The sequence below is a fragment of the Oncorhynchus gorbuscha genome, linkage group LG21 (genome assembly GCF_021184085.1).
Source record: "Oncorhynchus gorbuscha isolate QuinsamMale2020 ecotype Even-year linkage group LG21, OgorEven_v1.0, whole genome shotgun sequence".
NCBI lineage: Eukaryota > Metazoa > Chordata > Actinopteri > Salmoniformes > Salmonidae > Oncorhynchus > Oncorhynchus gorbuscha.
Window position 1 is genome coordinate 3560328 of NC_060193.1, and position 24557 is coordinate 3584884.

The following is a 24557-nucleotide window of genomic DNA, read 5'->3' on the forward strand; positions in this document are numbered from 1 at the left end:
ACAAACCAAGTAGAACAAGCTGCTTATATACCAGAAGAATGGAAGAGGAATTGGTGATTAGCAGAGTGAGTTAAGGTGTGGTGAGTTAGCAGGAAAGGGGCATGTCCAGAACGTAATTGGGAGTTCAATTATGCCCACTGAATGCATTTTTTTAATGATCATATACAAAGAGTTGTTTTGCAGGACAAGGTTTATTGTGACTTTCAAGAATGCCGGAATTGCTTCACCTTGTTCTTCTGGTAGGCTCGATGCAAGTTTCACCATCCAATTATTTCAGACATACAATGCAGTTCCACCATGGCACGGACCATGGTGATACCTTGGTGCAGACCATGATGATACCTTGGTGCAGACCATGGTGATACCTTGGTGCAGACCATGGTGATACCTTGGTGCAGACCATGGTGATACCTTGGTGCAGACCATGATTATACCTTGGTGCAGACCATGATGTGGTCCTGTGTAGCTCAGTTGGTAGAGCATGGCGCTTGTAATGCCAGGGTAGTGGGTTCGATCCCCGGGACCACCCACACGTAGAATGTATGCACACATGACTGTAAGTCGCTTTGGATAAAAGCGTCTGCTAAATGGCATATATACATATATATATATATACCTTGGTGCAGACCATGGTGATACCTTGGTGCAGACCATGGTGATACCTTGGTGCAGACCATGATGATACCTTGGTGCAGACCATGGTGATACCTTGGCACGGACAATTTGTTTATTCTACACTCTAGAAGACAGGATGAGGGGAGAGAGGAATATGAGAGAGGAGAGGATGAGGGGGGAAGGGATATGGGAGAGGAGAGGTGAGGAGAGGATGAGGGGAGAGAGGAATATGGGAGAGGTGAGGAAAGGAGGAGGGGAGAGAGGTATATGAGAGAGGAGAGGTTAGGTGAGGAGAAGAGAGGAGGAAAGATGATGGATCAAGGTGTTAAAGGGATGTTGTGCGATTTTGGCAATTTAGCCCTCTTTCATTAGTTTTGAAGGAAGTTTTGAAATGAACTACTATAGCTTCAGCACAATTGCTAACTATGAGAGCAGATGCCAAAGACTTCCAGTCATTGCGCTGACGTGAGTTAGCGATCACTGGAAAAACTACCTTCAAAGTCCTTCAAATGGCATGCAGAGACAAAACCTGGCTCCGTGTAAGAAGAAAAGGGTTTTAATTTGCCAAAATATTGCAATATCCCTTTAAGTACATAACCTACTGTATAACTGGGGGTACTGGAGGAGAGTATCACATTGTTATAAAGGAGACAGGAATGCGTAATAGGGTTTTTTATTTTCCCAAATTGCAGTGTGCCATGTAAAGGCACGGGGACGAAGACCAAGCAAACACATATACAAAACACAGGGCTGAAACCCATTCAAAAGAGCGAGGAGTACCTCGAATAAATACACAGGAGGAGACCCGAAAACACAAGCATACAATGATACAACACGGGACGAGACCCCTAATCATCTATGCACAATACAAGTGGCACGAAAGCCAAAACAACAAGGCACAGGTACTCACACGACCAACGGACATTGGAACATGGATGCTTCCCAAATGGCTTCTTATCCCCTATGTAGTGCATTACTTTGGACCAGGGCCCACAGTGAACTAAATTAAATAGAGAATAGCTCACGGCCACAAAGGTAATATGGACCCTTGTCTAAAGTAGCTCACTACGTAGGGAATGGGAAGTCAGTTGGGACATAGACATGTATTAGATGAACAGATGTTGAAATCTCACCTTCTGAAGTCTTCAGTTGTAGCTTCACTTCTTCAAAGGTCTTCACTGGGTCTCTCTCTGTCCTGCCTGTGAGTTGAGTTCTACCTCTCTCTCAACTCCTTTTTAAGGACCCGTCCAGTCAGACCCCTCCCTCTATTTTGTCAAAATTTCTCTCTCTCTCTCTACCTCTCTCTCTCTACCTCTCTCTCTCTCTACCGCTCTCTCTCTACCTCTCTCTCTCTCTCGCTCTCTCTACCTCTCTCGCTCTCTCTCGCTCTCTCTCGCTCTCTCTCGCTCTCTCTCGCTCTCTCTCGCTCTCTCTCGCTCTCTCTCGCTCGCTCTCTCTCGCTCGCTCTCTCTCGCTCTCATCCTTCAATTGTCCATACTTTCTGTCCAGCCCAAACCCTGCTGGACCTGTCTGACATCTACCTGTTTGACAGGGTTGGGGTCAATTCAAAGTGAAGGTATTCAACTTCTGGCTCAGCTGGTTAGAGAGCTCTGTCTCATTGACAACCCAATGTTGCTAATGGCCAGCTATCTATCCTGTTAATATAACTTGTTTTGTTAGCTAGGTAATGTTAGCTAGGTATGTTAGAAATGTTATGAGCACCAGCTCATTAGCTAGGTAATGTTAGCCATGTTATGAGCACCAGCTCGTTAGCTAGGTAATGTTAGCTAGGAATGTTAGCCATGTTATGGGCACCAGCTAGTTAGTTAGGTAATGTTAGCCATGTTATGAGCACCAGCTCGTTTGCTAGGTAATGTTAGCCATGTTATGAGCACCAGCTAGTTAGCCAGGCAATGTTAGCCATGTTATGAGCACCAGCTAGTTAGCTAGGTAATGTTAGCCATGTTATGAGCACCAGCTCGTTAGCTAGGCAATGTTAGCCATGTTATGAGCACCAGCTAGTTAGCTAGGTAATGTTAGCCATGTTATGAGCACCAGCTCGTTAGCTAGGCAATGTTAGCCATGTTATGAGCACCAGCTAGTTAGCTAGGTAATGTTAGCTAGGTATGTTAGCCATGTTATGAGCACCAGCTCGTTAGCTAGGCAATGTTAGCCATGTTATGAGCACCAGCTAGTTAGCTAGGCAATGTTAGCCATGTTATGAGCACCAGCTAGTTAGTTAGGCAATGTTAGCCATGTTATGAGCACCAGCTAGTTAGTTAGGCAATGTTAGCCATGTTATGAGCACCAGCTCGTTAGCTAGGCAATGTTAGCCATGTTATGAGCACCATCTCGTTAGCTAGGTAATGTTAGCTCGGTATGTTAGCCATGTTATCAGCACCAGCTAGTTAGCTAGGCAATGTTAGCCATGTTATGAGCACCAGCTCGTTAGCTAGGCAATGTTAGCCATGTTATGAGCACCATCTCGTTAGCTAGGTAATGTTAGCTCGGTATGTTAGCCATGTTATCAGCACCAGCTAGTTAGCTAGGCAATGTTAGCCATGTTATGAGCACCATCTAGTTAGCTAGGTAATGTTAGCTAGGCAATGTTAGCCATGTTATGAGCACCAGCTAGTTAGCTCCAAAAGTGGTTGGTAACGTTTGGCTGCATGCCGACAGTGCATTCAGAGCCATTCATTTAAATAATCGACTTGTATTTTTTTCCAGAGTTTCCTGGTCTGTGCATTAACAAGCTATTCATTTCCAGCATCTTTCAGACCATTGAAAATGCAAAAAAAAGAGAGGAGGACAGGCACACCCTGCCCCACCGCTACCAATGATTCTCAGCTAGCGGCGGCCAATGTTAGCAGAAGTTTGTAGTGGGTTTTTACATAATCGTAGTGCAAAAGTATTGCACAAAAAAATACCATAAACCACATAATCTCAGTGTGATTTAATTTAAAACAGGACAATGGAATAGATGGATGAGGTATGTCCCAAATAGAACGCTATTACTTACATAGTGGACAAGTTGTGACCCTACAGGCCCTGGTCAAAAGCAGTGTACTATGTTGGGAATGTCTTGAAATAGTTTTATTGTGTAAGATGGTTGTTATGGTACCCCTGTAGCAAAATATGTTGTCTTAAAAAGTTAATTTAACCCTCCCGTGGTCCTGGGGTCAGGGTGACCCAGGTCCTGTCCTCCCCTTTCTGTGCTCGCGGGTCAGAGCAACCCAGGCCCTGTGTTTCCAGGGCTCCCGCTCTGCGCTGGCGGGGTCAGAGTGACCGTGCCGGCCACTGGCGAGGTGTGTGCCTTTGAGCGTAGTAGAGAGTCTGCGAGTGTGGTGAGGCGTGTGCCCGGCTCCCCGCTCTGCACTCTGGGCTCGCAGCTCTGCGCTCTTGGGTCAGAGCACCTCAGCCAGACGCTGCACAGGTCCGGACGTGCCTCGCTGTGTGCTAGAGAGCAGCCGAGTGTTCTTGTTGTGCTCTGTGCTCGTGGTTCAGTGCGACCCAGGCCCTGTGTTTCCAGGGCTCTGCGCTCGTGGGTCTGTGCGACCCAGGCCCTGTGTTTCCAGGGCTCTGAGCTCTGCGCTCGTGGGTCAGTGCGACCCAGGCCCTGTGTTTCCAGGGCTCTGCGCTCGTGGGTCAGTGCGACCCAGGCCCTGTGTTTCCAGGGCTCTGCGCTCGTGGGTCAGTGCGACCCAGGCCCTGTGTTTCCAGGGCTCTGCGCCCGTGGGTCAGTGCGACCCAGGCCCTGTGTTTCCAGGGCTCTGCGCCCGTGGGTCAGTGCGCCCCAGGCCCTGTGTTTCCAGGGCTCTGCGCCCGTGGGTCAGTGCGCCCCAGGCCCTGTGTTTCCAGGGCTCTGCGCTCGTGGGTCAGTGCGACCCAGGCCCTGTGTTTCCAGGGCTCTGCGCTCGTGGGTCAGTGTGACCCAGGCCCTGTGTTTCCAGGGCTGGCACTCTGCGCTCCGCTCTCTGCGAGTCAGAGCGACCCTGTCAGCCACTAACGAGGCGTGTGCCGCGGAGCGTAGTAGAGAGTCTGCGAGTGTGGCGAGTGTGTGCCCGGCTCCCCGCTCTGCGCTCTGGGCTCGCAGCTCTTGGGTCAGAGCACCTCAGCCAGACGCTACACAGGTCCGGACGTGCCCCTCTGTGTGCTAGAGAGCAGCCGAGTGTTCTTGTTGTGCTCTGCGCTCTACGGGTCAGAGCGACCCAGCCAGCCGCTGCACAGAGGCATAAACTGAACAAGTTCCACAGACATGTAACTAACAGAAATGGAATAATGTGTACCTGAACAAAGGAGAGGAGGTCAAAGTCAAAAGTAGCAGTCAGTATCTGGTGTGGCCACCAGCTGCATTAAGTACTGCAGTGCATCTCCTCCTCATGGACTGCACCAGATTTGCCCGTTCTTGCTGTGAGATGTTACCCCACTCTTCCACCAAGGCACCTGCAAGATCCCAGAAATTTCTGTGAGGAATGGCCCTAGCCCTTACCCTCCGATCCAACGGGTCCCAGGCGTGCTCAATGGGATTGAGATCCGGGCTCCTCGTTGGCCATGGCAGAATACTGACATTCCTGTATTGCAGGAAATCACACTCGTTCTGTGCAGTATGGCAGGTGGCTTTGTCAAGCTGGAGGGTAGTTAGGATGAGCCTGCAGGAAGGGTACTACATGAGGGAGGAGGATGTCTTCCCTGTTCTTCCACTTTAAGATGACATATTATCATCATTGACAAAAAGATCATTGACAAAAAAAATCAGTTATTCCATTCAGTTATTCCACCCTCCTCTCATACCCTAACCTCTCCCCTCCCCCTCTCATACCCTAACCTCTCCCATATCCCTCTCCCCTCCTCCTCTCATACCCTAACCTCTCCCCTCTCCCTCTCCCCTCCTCCTCTCATACCCTAACCTCTCCCCTCTCCCATACCTCTTTCCCCTCCTCCTCTCATACCCGAACCTCCCCTCTCCCATACCGCTCTCCCCCCCTCCTCTCATACCCTATACCTCTCCTATACCTCTCCCCTACACTTCTCCTCCCCTAACCTCTCCTCTCTCCTATCCATCTTGTCCCCTAACCTCTCCCCTCCTCCTCTCATATACCTAAGCTCTCTCCTCTCCCATACCCCTCTCTCCCCTCCTCCTCTCACACCCTAAGCTCTCCCCCCTCCTCCTCTCACACCCTAAGCTCTCCCCATACCCTCCTCTCATACCTCTCTCCCCCCCCCCTAAGCTCTCCCCCTCCTCCACTCATCCTCCCTAACCTCTCCCCTCCTCTCTCTCCTACCCTAAGCTCTATACCCTCCTCCTCCTCTCATACCCTAAGCTCTCCCCTCCTCTCCTCTCATCCCTAAGCTCTCCCCTCCTCCTCTCATACCCTAAGCTCTCCTCTCATACCCTCTCCTCTCCCCTCCTCCTCTCCCCATACCCTAATACCTCTCCCTCTCATACCCTCCTCTCCCCTCCTCCTCTCATACCCTAAGCTCTCCCCTCCTCCTCTCATACCCTCTCCTCTCTCCCTCCTCCTCTCATACCCTAAGCTCTCCCCTCCTCCTCTCATACCCTAAGCTCTCCCCTCCTCCTCTCATACCCTAAGCTCTCCCCTCCTCCTCTCATACCCTAAGCTCTCCCCTCCTCCTCTCATACCCTAAGCTCTCCCCTCCTCCTCTCATACCCTAAGCTCTCCCCTCCTCCTCTCCTACCCTACCTCTCCTCTCCTCCTCTCATACCCTAAGCTCCCTCCCCTCCTCCTCTCATACCCTAAGCTCTCCCCTCCTCCTCTCGCCATACCCTCCTCTCCCCTCGCCCCTCTCTCCCTCTCCCTACCCTCTCCCCCTCCTCTCCCTCTCCAATACCCCTCTCCCCTACCTCCCTCTCCAATACCCCTCTCCCCTCCTCCCCTCTCCTCCCCTACCTCTCCCTCCTCCTCCTCTCTCCAATACCCCCCTCGCCTCCCTCCTCCTCTCTCCAATACCCCTCTCCCCTCCTCCTCTCTCCAATACCCCTCTCCCCTCCTCCTCTCTCCAATACCCCTCTCCCCTCCTCCTCTCTCCAATACCCCTCTCCCCTCCTCCTCTCTCCAATACCCCCCCCTCCCCTCCTCTCTCTCCAATCCCCTCTCCCATACCTCCTCCTCTGCTCCTCTCTCCTCCCTCTCCCTCATCTCCTCTCTCCAATACCCCTCTCGCCCCCCTCCCTCCTCTCTCCAATACCCCTCTCCCCTCCTCCTCTCCTCTATACCTCTCATGGTCTGCGCCAAGGTATCACCATGGTAACGTCAAAATACTTTGTTGCTGTTAAATTAACTAGGAGTAAGTTTAATTTGATGACTGGATCAGTGAATGATACTGGGTTTACTGTACCTCCAAAGTTGATATGAGGGGGGGTCAGAATAAACTCAATGTATAGTCTTTCCTCTAACACCTGAAACAGTTAAAGTTACTCCATAACCCCTCCTACTGGGACTATTGCTTGTGTGAAGAACATGAAGCCTACTCCTCACATTTGCAATCATCCAATACACGTCAAAGACCATAATTAGTCTACAACTTGATGCTAGAAACCCCATACACATGTTTACAAGCAGACTGTATGGAATAGATTACATCTATACTTAACTAGAACCATTTTACATATGTATAAAAGCATCCTACGGAAGTTGACAATTAAATGCCACCACACACTATTTTTTTAACCAGGTTTGCTGTTCACTTGAGCAAGATGAGATGGAACGGAGTTCCTTGCAATAATGGCTCTATATATCACTGTAGGGTTAATGGTCCCACCTTAACAGAATAAAATCCACCAATCCAGGTAGGAGGGAAACCAACAGTCTTGACCAAGACCAACGCCTGTAGAAACTGGTCCTCCTCGGAGCTGTGCACAGATGCCAGGTTTGCGCCAAGGTACTTCACAACGTTGGGTACAGACACCGGTTGATCACCAAGGGACACACAGTATCGCTAGAGAAGAAAGTATTTATTTAACAAGGCAAGTCAGTTAAGAAAATTGTTATCTACAATGACAGCCAAGCAGTAGATGGGAACAAAGACATTTCATGTATTAGTCAGTCAGCCTTGCTGAGAATGTGTCTTCTGGACTCTCACCCAAATTGACCGTCACAACTAATTCCTTTTCAAAACATTATCTTAAAGATACTAGTTTCTCAGTCTTAAGCCATGTCCTGTGGGTTCCAGTATACAGGAGGCACAACAAATTCAATATGTTGAGAAAATTCCCATCTTAAAGGGAAGTTTAGTATTTCATATCAGTCATGTGTTGCCATTTAAGAAAGTATCACCTTTAAGGTAATGTCAGAGCTAATTTCAAATACACTTCCCCTTCAAAGTCACAGTAGATGGTAACAGTGATACCTCTGCTTCAGGCCAGCTCCGCGTAGTCTTTACAAACATTAAACAGCGTGATCCATATTTGGTCCAACCGGAAGGACACAAGTCTTCTTCAAGCAATGAATCTGTAAGGAGAAGTTACATGTGGCTTTAAAGGCTAGTAGAGAGAGATCTACAAAACAGAGCTACAATATTATTTGTAGGTCAATCAGTCATGTCTGCTACGAGAAAAATACAGAACGAGTCAAGAAAAGTGGACTCTTACGTGCATCTCCCAGAGCAAAGGCAGCACTGAGAAGCAGAAGGCTGGTCAACATGGTCATGGAGTCTCCTGAGAGAAACAGAGTGAAGCCATCAAAACCAGATTCAGTGAGAACCTCAGTGTAAATACAATCTAGTTTAGACACTACCCAGCTAAATACAATGTTTACCCAGCTAAATATGGCTGCCAATGTTTAGACGCTACCCAGCTAAATATGGCTGCCAATGTTTAGCTACCCAGCTAAATATGGCTGCCAATGTTTAGACGCTACCCAGCTAAATATGGCTGCCAATGTTTAGACGCTACCCAGCTAAATATGGCTGCCACGCTACCCAGCTAAATATGGCTGCCAATGTTTAGACGCTACCCAGCTAAATATGGCTGCCAATGTTTAGACGCTACCCAGCTAAATATGGCTGCCAATGTTTAGACGCTACCCAGCTAAATATGGCTGCCAATGTTTAGACGCTACCCAGCTAAATATGGCTGCCAATGTTTAGACGCTACCCAGCTAAATATGGCTGCCAATGTTTAGACGCTACCCAGCTAAATATGGCTGCCAATGTTTAGACGAGCTACCCAGCTAAATATGGCTGCCAATGTTTAGACGCTACCCAGCTAAATATGGCTGCCAATGTTTAGACGCTACCCAGCTAAATATGGCTGCCAATGTTTAGACGCTACCCAGCTAAATATGGCTGCCAATGTTTAGACGCTACCCAGCTAAATATGGCTGCCAATGTTTACCCAGCTAAATATGGCTGCCAATGTTTAGACGCTACCCAGCTAAATATGGCTGCCAATGTTTTACCCAGCTAAATATGGCTGCCAATGTTTAGACGCTACCCAGCTAAATATGGCTGCCAATGTTTGCTACCCAGCTAAATATGGCTGCCAATGTTTAGACGCTACCCAGCTAAATATGGCTGCCAGCTACCCAGCTAAATATGGCTGCCAATGTTTAGACGCTACCCAGCTAAATATGGCTGCCAATGTTTAGACGCTACCCAGCTAAATATGGCTGCCAATGTTTTGTTCTGGCTTTGCACATCCATGTTTCCTCTATTTCATAGTTTCTTGTTCACTGAGACGCAGAGCAACAGGCAACCAATCAGAACAGTCTAATAGATGTAAGACACATTCTGCAGGCAGGAACCATCATTATACCATGTCTCATCTCACTAGCTGTAACACTTCCCTTACAGTTAAATTAAAGGTCTAATACTGGGCCAGCTGCACCATAACAATACACATGATGAACAGGATATTACACCCCAATGCAGGAAGTTAAAACCCTGGAAAAGTTACAATAGCAGGAACTTACTTTAGCCAATCAACAACAGGAACAATAAAGGAACTGGGACACCACAAATGCTGAACAAACCAAGTAGAACAAGCCGCTTATATACCAGAAGAATGGAAGAGGAATTGGTGATGAGCAGAGTGAGTTCAGGTGTGGTGAGTTAGCAGGAAAGGGGCGTGTCCAGAGGGTAAGTGGGTAAGTAACACAGATCATTCCTGAACTTTGAAATATACACCTCAACAGAAGAAGCAAGGCGGTGTGTAAATGAACCAACTGCATCAGAGGTACACGAAGTTTGTGGAAATAGCGTTATCCTTCAAAACAATTGCACTACATTTGTCCAGAGCAACATATTCACTATGGGCTCTGGTCAAAAGTAGTGCACTTCATAGGGAATAGAGGGCTATTTGGGATACATTCACATACAGTATTAGATGAACAGATGTTGAAATGTCACTTTCTGAAATCCTGCTGTGAGTTGAGTTCTAACTCTCCCGATGGGTGAGATTGAGTTCTACATCTCCCTCTTCTCCATTTTATGGACAGATCCAGTCAGACCTCTCACTCTCGGGTTTTGTGAGCAGGTTGGTGGAGATGGCGGAAGCAAAAGTGTCATTTTAAGTTGAAAGCAGGTTGATTACAATTAGCGACCTTGCTCTTCTGGTAGGCTCGATGCAAGTTTCACCATCCAATTATTTCAGACATACAATGCAGTTCCACCATGGCACGGACCATGGTGATACCTTGGTGCAGACCATGATGATACCTTGGTGCAGACCATGATGATACCTTGGTGCAGACCATGATTATACCTTGGTGCAGACCATGGTGATACCTTGGTGCAGACCATGATGATACCTTGGTGCAGACCATGATGATACCTTGGTGCATACCATGGTGATACCTTGGTGCAGACCATGGTGATACCTTGGTGCAGACCATGGTGATACCTTGGTGCAGACCATGGTGATACCTTGGTGCAGACCATGGTGATACCTTGGTGCAGACCATGGTGATACCTTGGTGCAGACCATGATGATACCTTGGTGCAGACCATGGTGATACCTTGCAGACCATGGTGTGCAGACCATGGTGATACCTTGGTGCAGACCATGGTGATACCTTGGTGCAGACCATGGTGATACCAGACCATGTGTGCAGACCATGGTGATACCTTGGTGCAGACCATGATGATACCTTGGTGCAGACCATGGTGATACCTTGGTGCAGACCATGGTGATACCTTGGTGCAGACCATGATGATACCTTGGTGCAGACCATGATGATACCTTGGTGCAGACCATGGTGATACCTTGGTGCAGACCATGATGATACCTTGGTGCAGACCATGGTGATACCTTGGTGCAGACCATGGTGATACCTTGGTGCAGACCATGATGATACCTTGGTGCAGACCATGGTGATACCTTGGTGCAGACCATGATGATACCTTGGTGCAGACCATGGTTAGTTTTTTTGAGGGGTAAAGTTTTTACGTCCAGTTGTTTTTAGACACACAACAGTTTTTTGATGCAATTGGGTAAAGCTGGGCATTTTTACGTCCAGTTGTTTTTTGACCGACACACAACAGTCCAACGGAATCTCACTGGAACAGACAATTGTTACATCTATTTCCTATGCAGACTTTCTATATGGAGACAACAAAAAAATCAAGTTAATGGGTACATAGTTACTGTATTAAAGCTGAAGGTCAGGAGGAGAGGGTTTGTGTTAGGACAAGAGGAGGAGAGAGAGGTATGGGAGAAATGAGAGGAGGGGAGAGGTTAGGGGGAGAGGAGGGGGGGGTTAGGGGAGGAGAGGAGGAGGGGAGAGTCGAGAGGTTAGGGGAGGAGAGGGGTAGGGAAGAGGGGTATAGGAGGGAGGAGTGGAGGAGGGGAGAGAGGAGAGGTTAGGGGAGAGAGGTATAGGAGAAAGGAGAGGTTAGGGGAGAGAGGTATAGGAGAAAGGAGAGGAGGGGGGAGAGAGGTATATGAGAGAGGAGAGGTATAGGAGAGAGGAGAGGTATAGGTCGCACTGACCCACGAGCGCAGAGCGCGAGCCCTGGAAACACAGGGCCTGGGTCGCACTGACCCACGAGTGCAGAGCGCAGAGCCCTGGAAACACAGGGCCTGGGTCGCACTGACCCACGAGCGCAGAGCGCAGAGCCCTGGAAACACAGGGCCTGGGTCGCTTTTACCCACGAGCGGAGAGCCCTGGAAACACAGGGCCTGGGTCGCTTTTACCCACGAGCGCAGAGCGCAGAGCCCTGGAAACACAGGGCCTGGGTCGCTTTTACCCACGAGCGCAGAGCGCAGAGCCCTGGAAACACAGAGCCTGGGTCGCTCTTACCCACGAGCCGGGCACAGCCTCGTCACACTCGCAGATTCTCTACTACGCTCAAAGGCACACACCTCGCCAGTGGCTGGCACGGTCACTCTGACCCCGCCTGCGCAGAGCGGGAGCCCTGGAAACACAGGGCCTGGGTCGCTCTGACCCGCGAGCACAGAGCACAGAAAGGGGAGGACAGGACCTGGGTCACCCTGACCCCAGGACCACGGGAGGGTTAAATGAACTTTTTAAGACAACATATTTTGCTACAGGGGTACCATAACAACCATCTTACACAATAAAACTATTTCAAGACATTCCCAACATAGTACACTGCTTTTGACCAGGGCCTATAGGGTCACAACTTGTCCACTATGTAAGGAATAGGGTTCTATTTGGGACATACCTCATCCATCTATTCCATTGTCCTGTTTTAAATTAAATCACACTGAGATTATGTGGTTTATGGTATTTTTTGTGCAATACTTTTGCACTACGATTATGTAAAAACCCACTACAAACTTCTGCTAACATTGGCCGCCGCTAGCTGAGAATCATTGGTAGCGGTGGGGCAGGGTGTGCCTGTCCTCCTCTTTTTTGCATTTTCAATGGTCTGAAAGATGCTGGAAATGAATAGCTTGTTAATGAATGGCACTTAATGCACTGTCGGCATGCAGCCAAACGTTACCAACCACTTTTGGAGCTAACTAGCTGGTGCTCATAACATGGCTAACATTGCCTAGCTAACGAGCTGGTGCTCATAACATGGCTAACATACCTAGCTAACATTACCTAGCTAACTAGATGGTGCTCATAACATGGCTAACATACCTAGCACACATTACCTAGCTAACAAGCTGGTGCTCATAACATGGCTAACATTACCTAGCTAACTAGCTGGTTCTCATAACATGGCTAACATACCTAGCTAGCATTACCTAGCTAACTAGCTGGTGCTCATAACATGGCTAACATTACCTAGCTAACTAGCTGGTGCTCATAACATGGCTAACATTACCTAGCTAACTAGCTGGTGCTCATAACATGGCTAACATTACCTAGCTAACGAGCTGGTGCTCATACCATGGCTAACATTACCTAGCTAACTAGCTGGTGCTCATAACATGGCTAACATTACCTAACTAACTAGCTGGGCTCATAACATGGCTAACATTACCTAGCTGACAAGCAGGTGCTCATAACATGGCTAACATTACCTAGCTAACTAGCTGGTGCTCATAACATGGCTAACATTACCATGCTAACATTACTTAGCTAACTAGCTGGTGCTCATAACATGGCTAACATTACCTAGCTAACTAGCTGGTGCTCATAACATGGCTAACATTACCTAGCTAACTAGCTGGTGCTCATAACATGGCTAACATTACCTAGCTAACGAGCTGGTGCTCATAACATGGCTAACATTACCTAGCTAACTAGCTGGTGCTCATAACATGGCTAACATTACCTAACTAACTAGCTGGGCTCATAACATGGCTAACATTACCTAGCTGACAAGCAGGTGCTCATAACATGGCTAACATTACCTAGCTAACTAGCTGGTGCTCATAACATGGCTAACATTACCATGCTAACATTACTTAGCTAACTAGCTAGTGCTCCCAAATGGAATTCTTATGTCGACAACAGATGAGAGTTGTGATCATAACATTTCTAACATACCCAGTTAACATTACCTAGCTAACAAAACAAGTTATATTAACAGGATAGATAGCTGGCCATTAGCAACATTGGGATGTCAATGAGACAGAGCTCGCTAACCAGCTGAGCCAGCAAACAATATAACAAAATGAGGAATCACAGGAATCACAGTAGCAAGTATCCCTGGTGCACTGTAAAAATATTTAAAATATTTAGCAATTTAAACTATTAGTTTTTCAATGAAAACTCTACCTTTTATGTAATCCTCTCAATGGATTTCATGTTTCATGAGCTTGTCCAAGGTGTTGGACTTGACGACAGTTGCTACGATCAGTTGCCCAACATTCTGGGGCAAAAGATCAATTAGACAGACAGCAGTTAATTCAAATGAATTTAACATTCCAGAACTTATAGTTAAATTGATGCTGCATCTAAAGTCTATCTGGTGACATCACAATGAGGACAAAAGGTTTTCCAGCTCTTTATTTATCTCCTTCTGAAATAGCATTGTGTTTCCAAGACATTGTAATGCACTTCAGACTACATCTTCATCAGCTTCAATTAGGTAGAATTAAGTCTCTTCATAACAATATTGTGACCCAATATGTAACACATGAATGTGTGAGAGAGAGAGCGGTAGAGAGAGAGAGAGCGAGAGGTAGAGAGAGAGAGAGAGAGAGAGAGAGAGATTGAGGGAGAGAAATTTTGACAAAATAGAGGGAGGGGTCTGACTGGACAGGTCCTTAAAAAGGAGTTGAGAGAGAGGTAGAACTCAGCTCACAGGCAGGACAGAGAGAGACCCAGTGAAGATCTCTGAAGAAGTGAAGCTACAACTGAATACTTCAGAAGGTGAGATTTCAACATCTGTTCATCTAATACCTGTCTATGTCCCAACTGACTACCCATTCCCTACGTAGTGAGCTACTTTAGACAAGGGTCCATATTACCTTTGTGGCCATGAGCAATTCTCTATTTAGTTCACTGTGGGTCCTGGTCCAAAGTAGTGCACTACATAGGGGATAAGAAGCCATTTGGGAAGCATCCATGTTCCAATGTCTGTTGGTCGTGTGCCTTGTTGTTTTGGCTTTCGTGCCACTTGTATTGTGCATAGATGATTAGGGGTCTCGTCCCGTGTTGTATCATTGTGTGCTTGTGTTTTCGGGTCTCCTCCTGTGTATTTATTCGAGGTACTCCTCGCTCTTTTGAATGGGTTTCAGCCCTGTGTTTTGTATGCGTTTGCTTGGTCTTTGTACCGGGCCTTTACATGGCACACTGTAATTTGGGAAAATAAAAAAACCCTATTACGCATTCCTGTCTCCTTTATAACAATGTGACACTCTCCTCCAGTACCCCCAGCTATACAGTAGGTCATGTACTTAAAGGGATATTGCAATATTTTTGCAAATTATCTGCCAAATTGTGCAGTCAGCAAAACTCATAAAAAGCATTATAAATCTTCACTTACCTTTGCTGATCTTCATCGGAATGCACTCCCAGGACTCCCACAAGAAATGTTTGTTTTGTTCGGTAATGTCCATCATTTATGTCCAAGTAGCTACTTTTGTTAGCGCGTTAGCACGAAGCGTGTTCACTAAAGGCTGACGAAATGTCCAAAAGTTCCGTAACAGTCAGTAGAAACATGTCAAACGATGTATTGAATCCATCTTTAGAATGTTTTTAACATAAATCTCAAATGAATTTCCAATTGTGGGTATTACATGGACTTAAGGTGAGCGATGGAAGAGAGCTCCCTCTCATGTGAACGCACATGGTCAGTTCATGGCAGACCTGACTAATTCTCCTCTCATTTGGCCCCCCTTTACAGTAGAGGCATCAGACAAAGTTCTACAGACTGTTGACATCTAGTGGAAGCCGTAGGAAGTGCAAACTCATCCATATCTCGCTGTGATTTCAATAGGATTTTGGTTGAAAATCTTCTCAGGTTTTTGCCTGCCATATGAGTTATGTTATACTCGCAGACATCATTCAAATGGTTTTAGAAACTTCAAAGTGTTTTCTATCCAATGTGAATAATCATATGCATATATTAGCAACTGGGACTGAGAAGCAGGCAGTTTAATATGGGCACCTCTGTGCACCTTTCATCCAAGCAACTCACTGCCCCTTAAGAAGTTAAGCACCTGCTACTGTCCTTTCAAATCTAAATGTTTGTTGGGCAGGTTGGTTCCTGCAAGAACCCCCACCAGCTTAGGAGGTTCCTTGATGACCCCCACCTTCTACGGGGTTCTTAGAAGAACATTTTAAGGGCCATTTTCAGTTCCAAGAACTGTATGGTTTTAAAGAACAGAACTTTAGAACTCCAGTTGAACCCCACATTTTTAGAGCGTACTTGGACTAGGATTCAAGAGGCACTCTCACATCTGAGCTATCTTTGTTGCAGGTGCATGGTTACAGTTGAGTAAGATGAAGAACACTGTTCTTGCTAGTCTCACTGCTCTAAAGCTGTACGTATCAGCCTCAAAGCCTTCGTCAGAGCCTTCAGTGTTCACAACCTGCACCGCTATGTAGACATTGCTCCACCCACATCCGTTCAATGCATCCAATGGGGTTGGAGTATGAGAGAAAAAGGTGTTACCAAAAATAACTGTGCATTTCATAAGTATTCTAATAAAGTGTGTAGGTGATGTGTCAAACAAGACACAAATCACACAGAGGACATCAACCTATCAAGTAAGTTCTCAAATCATTGGGTTCCGTACAATAATAAAACAATAACTTTGGCTGTTATTTCAGTTTTGTACCTAATAGTGGATTTCCTTAACCTCTCCTCTAGTACCCACAGCCATTCCAGATCCTTTAAAATGCTCAACTAATCTCTCTTTCTCTCTCTCAGGAGACTATCACCATGGCGATATTGACTATCATTCTGCTTGTCAGCACGGCTTTTGCTATGGGAGGTAAGCGGGACATTTACATTTTATTTTATTTTATTTCACCTTTATTTAACCAGGTAGGCTAGTTGAGAACAAGTTCTCATTTGCAACTGCGACCTGGCCAAGATAAAGCATAGCAGTGTGAACAGACAACACAGAGTTACACATGGAGTAAACAATTAACAAGTCAATAACACAGTAGAAAAAAATGGGCAGTCTATATACAATGTGTGCAAAAGGCATGAGGAGGTAGGCGAATAATACAATTTTGCAGATTAACACTGGAGTGATAAATGATCAGATGGTCATGTACAGGTAGAGATATTGGTGTGCAAAAGAGCAGAAAAGTAAATAAATAAAAAACAGTATAAAAACAGTATGGGAATGAGGTAGGTGAAAATGGGTGGGCTATTTACCAATAGACTATGTACAGCTGCAGCGATCGGTTAGCTGCTCGGATAGCTGATGTTTGAAGTTGGTGAGGGAGATAAAGGTCTCCAACTTCAGCGATTTTTGCAGTTCGTTCCAGTCACAGGCAGCAGAGTACTGGAACGAAAGGCGGCCAAATGAGGTGTTGGCTTTAGGGATGATCAGTGAGATACACCTGCTGGAGCGCGTGCTATGGATGGGTGTTGCCATCGTGACCAGTGAACTGAGATAAGGCGGAGCTTTACCTAGCATGGACTTGTAGATGACCTGGAGCCAGTGGGTCTGGCGACGAATATGTAGTGAGGGCCAGCCGACTAGAGCATACAAGTCGCAGTGGTGGGTGGTATAAGGTGCTTTAGTGACAAAACGGAAGGCACTGTGATAGACTGCATCCAGTTTGCTGAGTAGAGTGTTGGAAGCCATTTTGAAGATGACATCGCCGAAGTCGAGGATCGGTAGGATAGTCAGTTTTACTAGGGTAAGCTTGGCGGCGTGGGTGAAGGAGGCTTTGTTGCGGAATAGAAAGCCGACTCTTGATTTGATTTTCGATTGGAGATGTTTGATGTGAGTCTGGAAGGAGAGTTTGCAGTCTAGCCAGACACCTAGGTACTTATAGATGTCCACATATTCAAGGTCGGAACCATCCAGGGTGGTGATGCTAGTCGGGCATGCGGGTGCAGGCAGCGATCGGTTGAAAAGCATGCATTTGGTTTTACTCGCGTTTAAGAGCAGTTGGAGGTCACGGAAGGAGTGCTGTATGGCATTGAAGCTCGTTTGGAGGTTAGATAGCACAGTGTCCAATGACGGGCCGAAAGTATATAGAATGGTGTCGTCTGCGTAGAGGTGGATCAGGGAATCGCCCGCAGCAAGAGCAACATCATTGATATATACAGAGAAAAGAGTCGGCCTGAGAATTGAACCCTGTGGCACCCCCATAGAGACTGCCAGAGGACCGGACAGCATGCCCTCCGATTTGACACACTGAACTCTGTCTGCAAAGTAATTGGTGAACCAGGCAAGGCAGTCATCCGAAAAACCGAGGCTATTGAGTCTGCCGATAAGAATATGGTGATTGACAGAGTCGAAAGCCTTGGCGAGGTCGATGAAGACGGCTGCACAGTACTGTCTTTTATCGATGGCGGTTATGATATCGTTTAGTACCTTGAGTGTGGCTGAGGTGCACCCGTGACCGGCTCGGAAACCAGATTGCACAGCGGAGAAGGTACGGTGGGATTCGAGATGGTCAGTGACCTGTTTGTTGACTTGGCTTTCGAAGACCTTAGATAGGCAGGGCAGGATGGATATAGGTCTATAACAGTTTGGGTCCAGGGTGTCTCCCCCTTTGAAGAGGGGGATGACTGCGGCAGCTTTCCAATCCTTGGGGATCTCAGACGATATGAAAGAGAGGTTGAACAGGCTGGTAATAGGGGTTGCGACAATGGCGGCAGATAGTTTCAGAAATAGAGGGTCCAGATTGTCATACCTCACACCATCTCACCAACATCTTAATTAAACATACCACACCTACTTCACACATGTAGGTGTTAATACACAGGTGTGATTTGGAAATGTGTTTCTATTCATTACCGGTTCTCCATGGGACACCCTCTGAGAGGTCTGCCATTATCAACATTGACACTGGAGAAATGAAGGTTGTGCCTTGCTTAAGGGCACATAGATGGATATATCAACTTGTCAGCTCACTGATTTGAGCTACTGGCCCAACTCTCTAACTGCAGGCTACCTGCCACTCCTCTAGTACCAGAGATGTATATTGGTGTCTAGATGCTGGACTGAGGTATTCTGATATGAATGGTTTGATCATTCAACTGGATGTATCATTGGATTGTCTAGCAAATATCAGGAAATAACACAGATTACATTTCCAGTATTAGTTTCTTCAGCTCTTCTACGAAACTGGAATTTGACTCCACAGGCGTTTTAAACAAGTAGCAGAATTTGACCAGGGCCCTTCGGGAACAGTGTCCTATATAGGATGCAGTCTCCTGACCAGGGCCCAAAGTGGAACAGGGTCCCATATAGGATGCAGTCTCCTGACCAGGGCCCTTCGGGAACAGGGTCTCATATAGGATGCAGTCTCCTGACCAGTGCCCTTCGGGGAACAGGGTCCCATATAGGATGCAGGCTCCTTACCAGGGCCCTTCGGGGAACAGGGTCCCATATAGGATGCAGTCTCCTGACCAGGGCCCTTCGGGGAACAGGGTCCTATATAGGATGCAGTCTCTTGACCAGGGCCCAAAGTGGAACAGGGTCCCTTATAGAACACAGTCCTTGATTCCAGAATGTATATCCATCATTTTTATGTTATGTCCACATTACAATGTATGTTGCCTGTGTGTCCAGATGGTGCGATACGACCCAAGACCCCATGTGAGGAAGCTAGAGATTCCGTGCCACATGGCCAAGTTGGAGCCTACATCCCCACGTGTGACGCCGCTGGACAATACACCCCTGAGCAATGTTGGGGCTCTACAGGTTAAAACACACACACACTATAAATGCTCCAATTCAGTTGAACGTGACAGTTCAATATGTCACAGTAAAATGTGTAAATATTATATATTTAACAGGTTATTAATATGGCTGCAGTCTTTGTACAGGGATCAACATCAGGGGAAATTTCAGAGTGACAAGTAATAGTACTCGATAAAACTCAAACTTTCATTAAAACACACATGCAGGGTACTCAATTAAAGCTACACTCGTTGTGAAGCTAGCCAACATGTCAGGGTTTTTAAATGCGTTTCGGCGAAAGCATGAGAAGCTTTTATCTGATAGCATGCAATCCCCCGAAATACACGAAGGGGACGTAAACAAAATAAATTGCGTAGCTGGCACTGCACAAAACGCAGAAGTAAAATATAAAACATTCATTACCTTTGACAAGCTTATTTGTTGGCACTCCTATATGTCCCATAAACATCACAAGTGGGTCTTTTTTTCAATTAAATCGGTCCATGTATACCCAAAATGTCCATTTATGAAGACCGTCAGATCCAGGAAAAAACTCTGTTTCAAAACACAACGTCAATTTTTTAAATTAAAAAAGTTGCCTATAAACTTTGACAAAACACTTCAAACTACTTTTGTAATCCAACTTTAGGTATTAGTAAACGTTAATAATTGATCAAATTGATCACGGAGCGATCTGTATTCAATAGCAGCAAGTCAACAAATCATGGACGATTTTCTCTCTTCCATAACTTTCTGTTGTGTACTCGATGACAGGAAGTGCCTAATTCTCATTCCACCAAGGATTAACTTAAACTTAATTCCCAACACTGGCGGCATCGTGCGGAAGAGTATGAACTATAAACTGGATCCTATCTATTTTCTCTTGCCATAGACAATACAGAGACTGGCGGAGTGATATTTTTTGTGTGTTTTTTGTGCACAGATTTCCTTGGGGTTTTGCCTGCAACAGACGTTCTGTTATAGTCCTCGACATGATTTAACCAGTTTTAGAAACTTCAGAGTGTTTTCTATCCACACATACTAATCATATGCATATACTATATTATCCTGGCATGAGTAGCAGGACGTTGAAATTTTGCGTGATTTTTAACAAAAAAGCGGAAAAAATTCACACGCTCCTTAACCTCTCTGGCCCACCCGAGACGCAATCGCCCCACCTTGCCAACAATAAATGCAAATGTGCTACGCCAAATGCTAATAGCACTCGTTAAAACTCAAACGTTCATTAAAACTCACATGCAGGGTACTCAATTCAAGCTACACTTGTTGTGAATCTAGCCAACGAGTCAGATTTGTAAAATGCTTTTCGGCGAAAGCATGAGAAGCTATTATCTGATAGCATGCAACACCCCGAAATACCAGAAGGAGACGTAAACAAAATAATTAGCATAGTCGGCGCTACACAAAATGCAGAAATAAAATATAAAACATTCATTACCTTTGACGAGCTTCTTTGTTGGCACTCCTATAGGTCCCATAAACATCACAATTGGGTCTTTTTTCAATTAAATCGGTCCTTGTATACCCAAAATGTACAGTTATGAAGACCGTCAGATCCAGGAAAAAACTCTGTTTCAAAACGCAACGTCATTTTTTTTATTAAAAAAGTTGCCTATAAACGTTGACAAAACACTTCAAACTACTTCTGTAATCCAACTTTCGGTATTACTAAACGTTAATAAACGATCAAATTGATCACGGAGCGATCTGTATTCAATAGCTAGAAGTTTTCAAAACGAAGTCCATTTCCTCACGGATATTTTTTCCAGCTGCGCACCTGAAGACAGGATGTGCCATTGACTAATCTGACCAAGGATAAAGGGCCCTGGTAAACACAACACTGGCGACATCGTGTGGAAGCTGTAGGAATTGCAAGCTCAGTCCCATCATTTATTTCAAGCCATAGACAATACCGAGACTGGCAGATTGATTTTTTCTTTGTCGATTTTGTGATCAGGTTTCCTTGCGATTTTGACCACGGAACTCGTTCTGTTATAGTCACAGACACCATTGAACCAGTTGTAGAAACTTCAGAGTGTTGTCTATGCACACATACTAATCATATGCATATACTATATTCCTGGCATGAGTAGCAGGACATTGAAATGTTGCGTGATTTTTAACAGAATTTTGAAAAAAGTAGCCCGATCTCTAATTAACTTAACATGTCTTTCTGGTAGGTTACTGTTGGTGTGTGACCAGTTCTGGACAATATATCCTGGGTTCTGAGACTCCACCAGGCACTGCTCCAGTCATCTGTTCCACCCAGAGTAAGTGAGGCCCTGTGGTCTCATCCAACACCATCACCACTTTAAACTCCAACACATCACTACTCTTGCTTCCTAAATGGGACCTCTTTATGCTTTCTTGACAAGATGCTAAACTGATTTCTGTATCATGATCTCTCTTCTTCCTGTGTCATTATCTCTCTTCTTCCTGTGTCATTATCTCTCTTCTTCCTGTGTCATTATCTCTCTTCTTCCTGTGTCATTATCTTTTCTTACGGTATCATTATCTCTTCTTCCTGTGTCATTATCTTTCTTCTTTCTGTGTCATGATCTCTCTTCTTCCTGTGTTTTTCCACTTCCGACCATTCAGGTCATTAACCCTCATCCTCCACCATACCATCAGAATTGACAGCCATATTGTTGTCATTCCAGCACAGCTGTTGCTACGCCAACTATTTCTGAATATTCTGCATTTTTTACTTTACTACTCGCCGCCATTTCGAACCTCCAACTCTCCGTGCGGGGTTCCAGAGGGAGGGTTCTGACTGGACGGGTCCTTAAAAAGGAGAGGGAGAATTTAACTCACAGGCAGGACAGAGGGAGAGACCCAGTGAAGATCTCTGAAGTAGTGAAGCAACAACTGAATATTTCAGAAATGTACATCTGAAATGGCTTCCTATTCCATATAGGGCACTTCTCCTGACCAGGGCTCTTCGGGGAACAGGGTCCTATATAGGATGCAGTCTCCTGACCAGGGCCCAAAGTGGAACAGGGTCCCATAGGTGAACAGGGCCCATAGGATAACAGGGGCCCATAGGGGAACAGGGGCCCATAGGGGACGCAACCCAAGATTCCAGATGCCGCCAGAGCTTCCAGGATGTTTGTCCAGCAATGTATGTTATATTATGTAATGTCATCGTTATAAAGAATGTTATCTGTGTTTAGATGGTATGATACGACCCAAGACCCCCTGTGAGATTGCTAGAGAAAATGCTTTGAAAAAAGTCAGGCCTGGAGTCTACATCCCCACGTGTGACAACGATGGACAATACAAACCTGAGCAATGTTCAGGCTCTACAGGTTACCACACACACACACACACACACACACACACACACACACACACACACACACACACACACACACACACACACACACACACACACACACACACACACACACACACACACACACACACACACACACACACACACACACACACACACACACACACACACACACACACACACACACACACACACACACTATAAGTGCTCCAATTGAGTTGAACGTGACAATTCAACATGTTACAGTAAAATGTGTAAATATTATATATTTAACAGGTTATTAACATGTCCATTTCTGGTAGGTTACTGCTGGTGTGTGAACAGATCTGGACAGAAGATCCCGGGTACTGAGACTCCACCAGGCACTGCTAGAATCAACTGTTCCACCAAGTGGAAATAAGGCCCTGTGGTCTCATCCAACACCATCACCACTTTAAACTCCAACACATCACTACTCTTGATTCCTACATTGGCACTTTTTATGCTTTCTTTACAAGAATCTCCTATGATTTCAGTGTCATGATCTCTCTTCTTCCTGTGTCCCTCTGTCATGACATCTCTTCACCTTTTCTAATTTAATTCTAATTATGACAGCTGTGGTCCTCCAAAGACATCAAAATGTAATTCCAATATATACAGGAGTTCAGAGTCCAGAATCAGAACCATGCTACTCTGAGTCTGAAGAATTGTTCCAGACCACAGAGGGATGAAAGATCCCTTGACTGATTCTACATCGTCACATTTCACTAAATCATTCCATTGTTTGCTTCATGCATTATATCACCCTGTAAAATAAAGTACATGCTCTTCATCTTTACACGAGTAAATGTTGTATTAGAACTTGTACACTATGCATTCAGGCAGGTCGCATTCTCCAAACAGATGTCAAAGAAAAGCTCACACACACACACACACACACACACACACACACACACACACACACACACACACACACACACACACACACACACACACACACACACACACACACACACACACACACACACACACACACACACACACACACACACACACACACACACACACACACACACACACACACACACACACACACAGCAAGGATGGAGTGACACAGTGTGGGCCTGTTATAGAGCTCAAGTCGATAGTGCATGATGAGTTATGTGGCTCTAGAACGTTCTCAGATTGAGAAACAGCCTCGTACATTTGCAATAACTTCAATTAATTTTGACCATTACGAGAATGACGACATTTAGAAAAGTCCCAGAGTCACAAGACTAGGTGCATTAAAACTGCCTCGGCCCATAAAGATGGACCCCAACGTTTGTGTCCGATAGCTCATTCAGGGACCCCGTAGCAACTCCTGGAAAATGTGGATTATCAGCACCAATTAAGGTCGCTGCTCGGGCTCCAAATGACCTATTGAGCCGAAACTTGGCATTCGAGGTCACCTCAGCTAGGCCTACACATAATGTCAGAACTGGACCCGCAGCTAGATAGTAACTATGTGTTATATGCTTTTATTATGGTTTAACCTTTTGTGACTAGGGGGCAGTATTTTCATTTTTGGAAAAATAACGTTCCCGTAGTAAACGGGATATTTTGTCAGGACAAGATGCTAGAATATTCATATAATTGACAGCTTAGGATAGGAAACACTCTAAAGTTTCCAAAACTGTCAAAATATTGTCTGTGAGTATAACAGAACTGATATTGCAGGCGAAAGCCTGAGAAAAATCCAATCCGGAAGTGCCCCAGGTTTTGAAAGCGCTGTGTTCCAATGACTCCCTATTCAGCTGTGAATATAACATCAACGAGCTTACGCTCTCTACATATTCCCCAAGATGTCTACAGCACTGTGACGTAGTGTTACACATTTCTGTAGAAGAAAATGAACTTTGGCTGTCGACCTGGGAGTCTCGTCAGTGAAAACATCCAAAGTTCAAA

General features: G+C 45.8%; 1 protein-coding gene across 1 annotated transcript; it reads left to right on the forward strand.

The window, feature by feature from the left end:
- The first annotated feature begins 15926 nt into the window (after positions 1–15926).
- LOC124008325 (saxiphilin-like) lies at positions 15927–23446 on the forward strand. The gene is made up of 5 exons (XM_046319493.1): positions 15927–16435; positions 19205–19336; positions 21517–21606; positions 22510–22644; positions 22934–23446. Exons 1-5 carry the CDS (start codon positions 16384–16386, stop codon positions 23029–23031), a joined length of 507 nt encoding a protein of 168 aa, XP_046175449.1. The 5' UTR covers positions 15927–16383; the 3' UTR covers positions 23032–23446.
- Positions 23447–24557: the final 1111 nt, after the last annotated feature.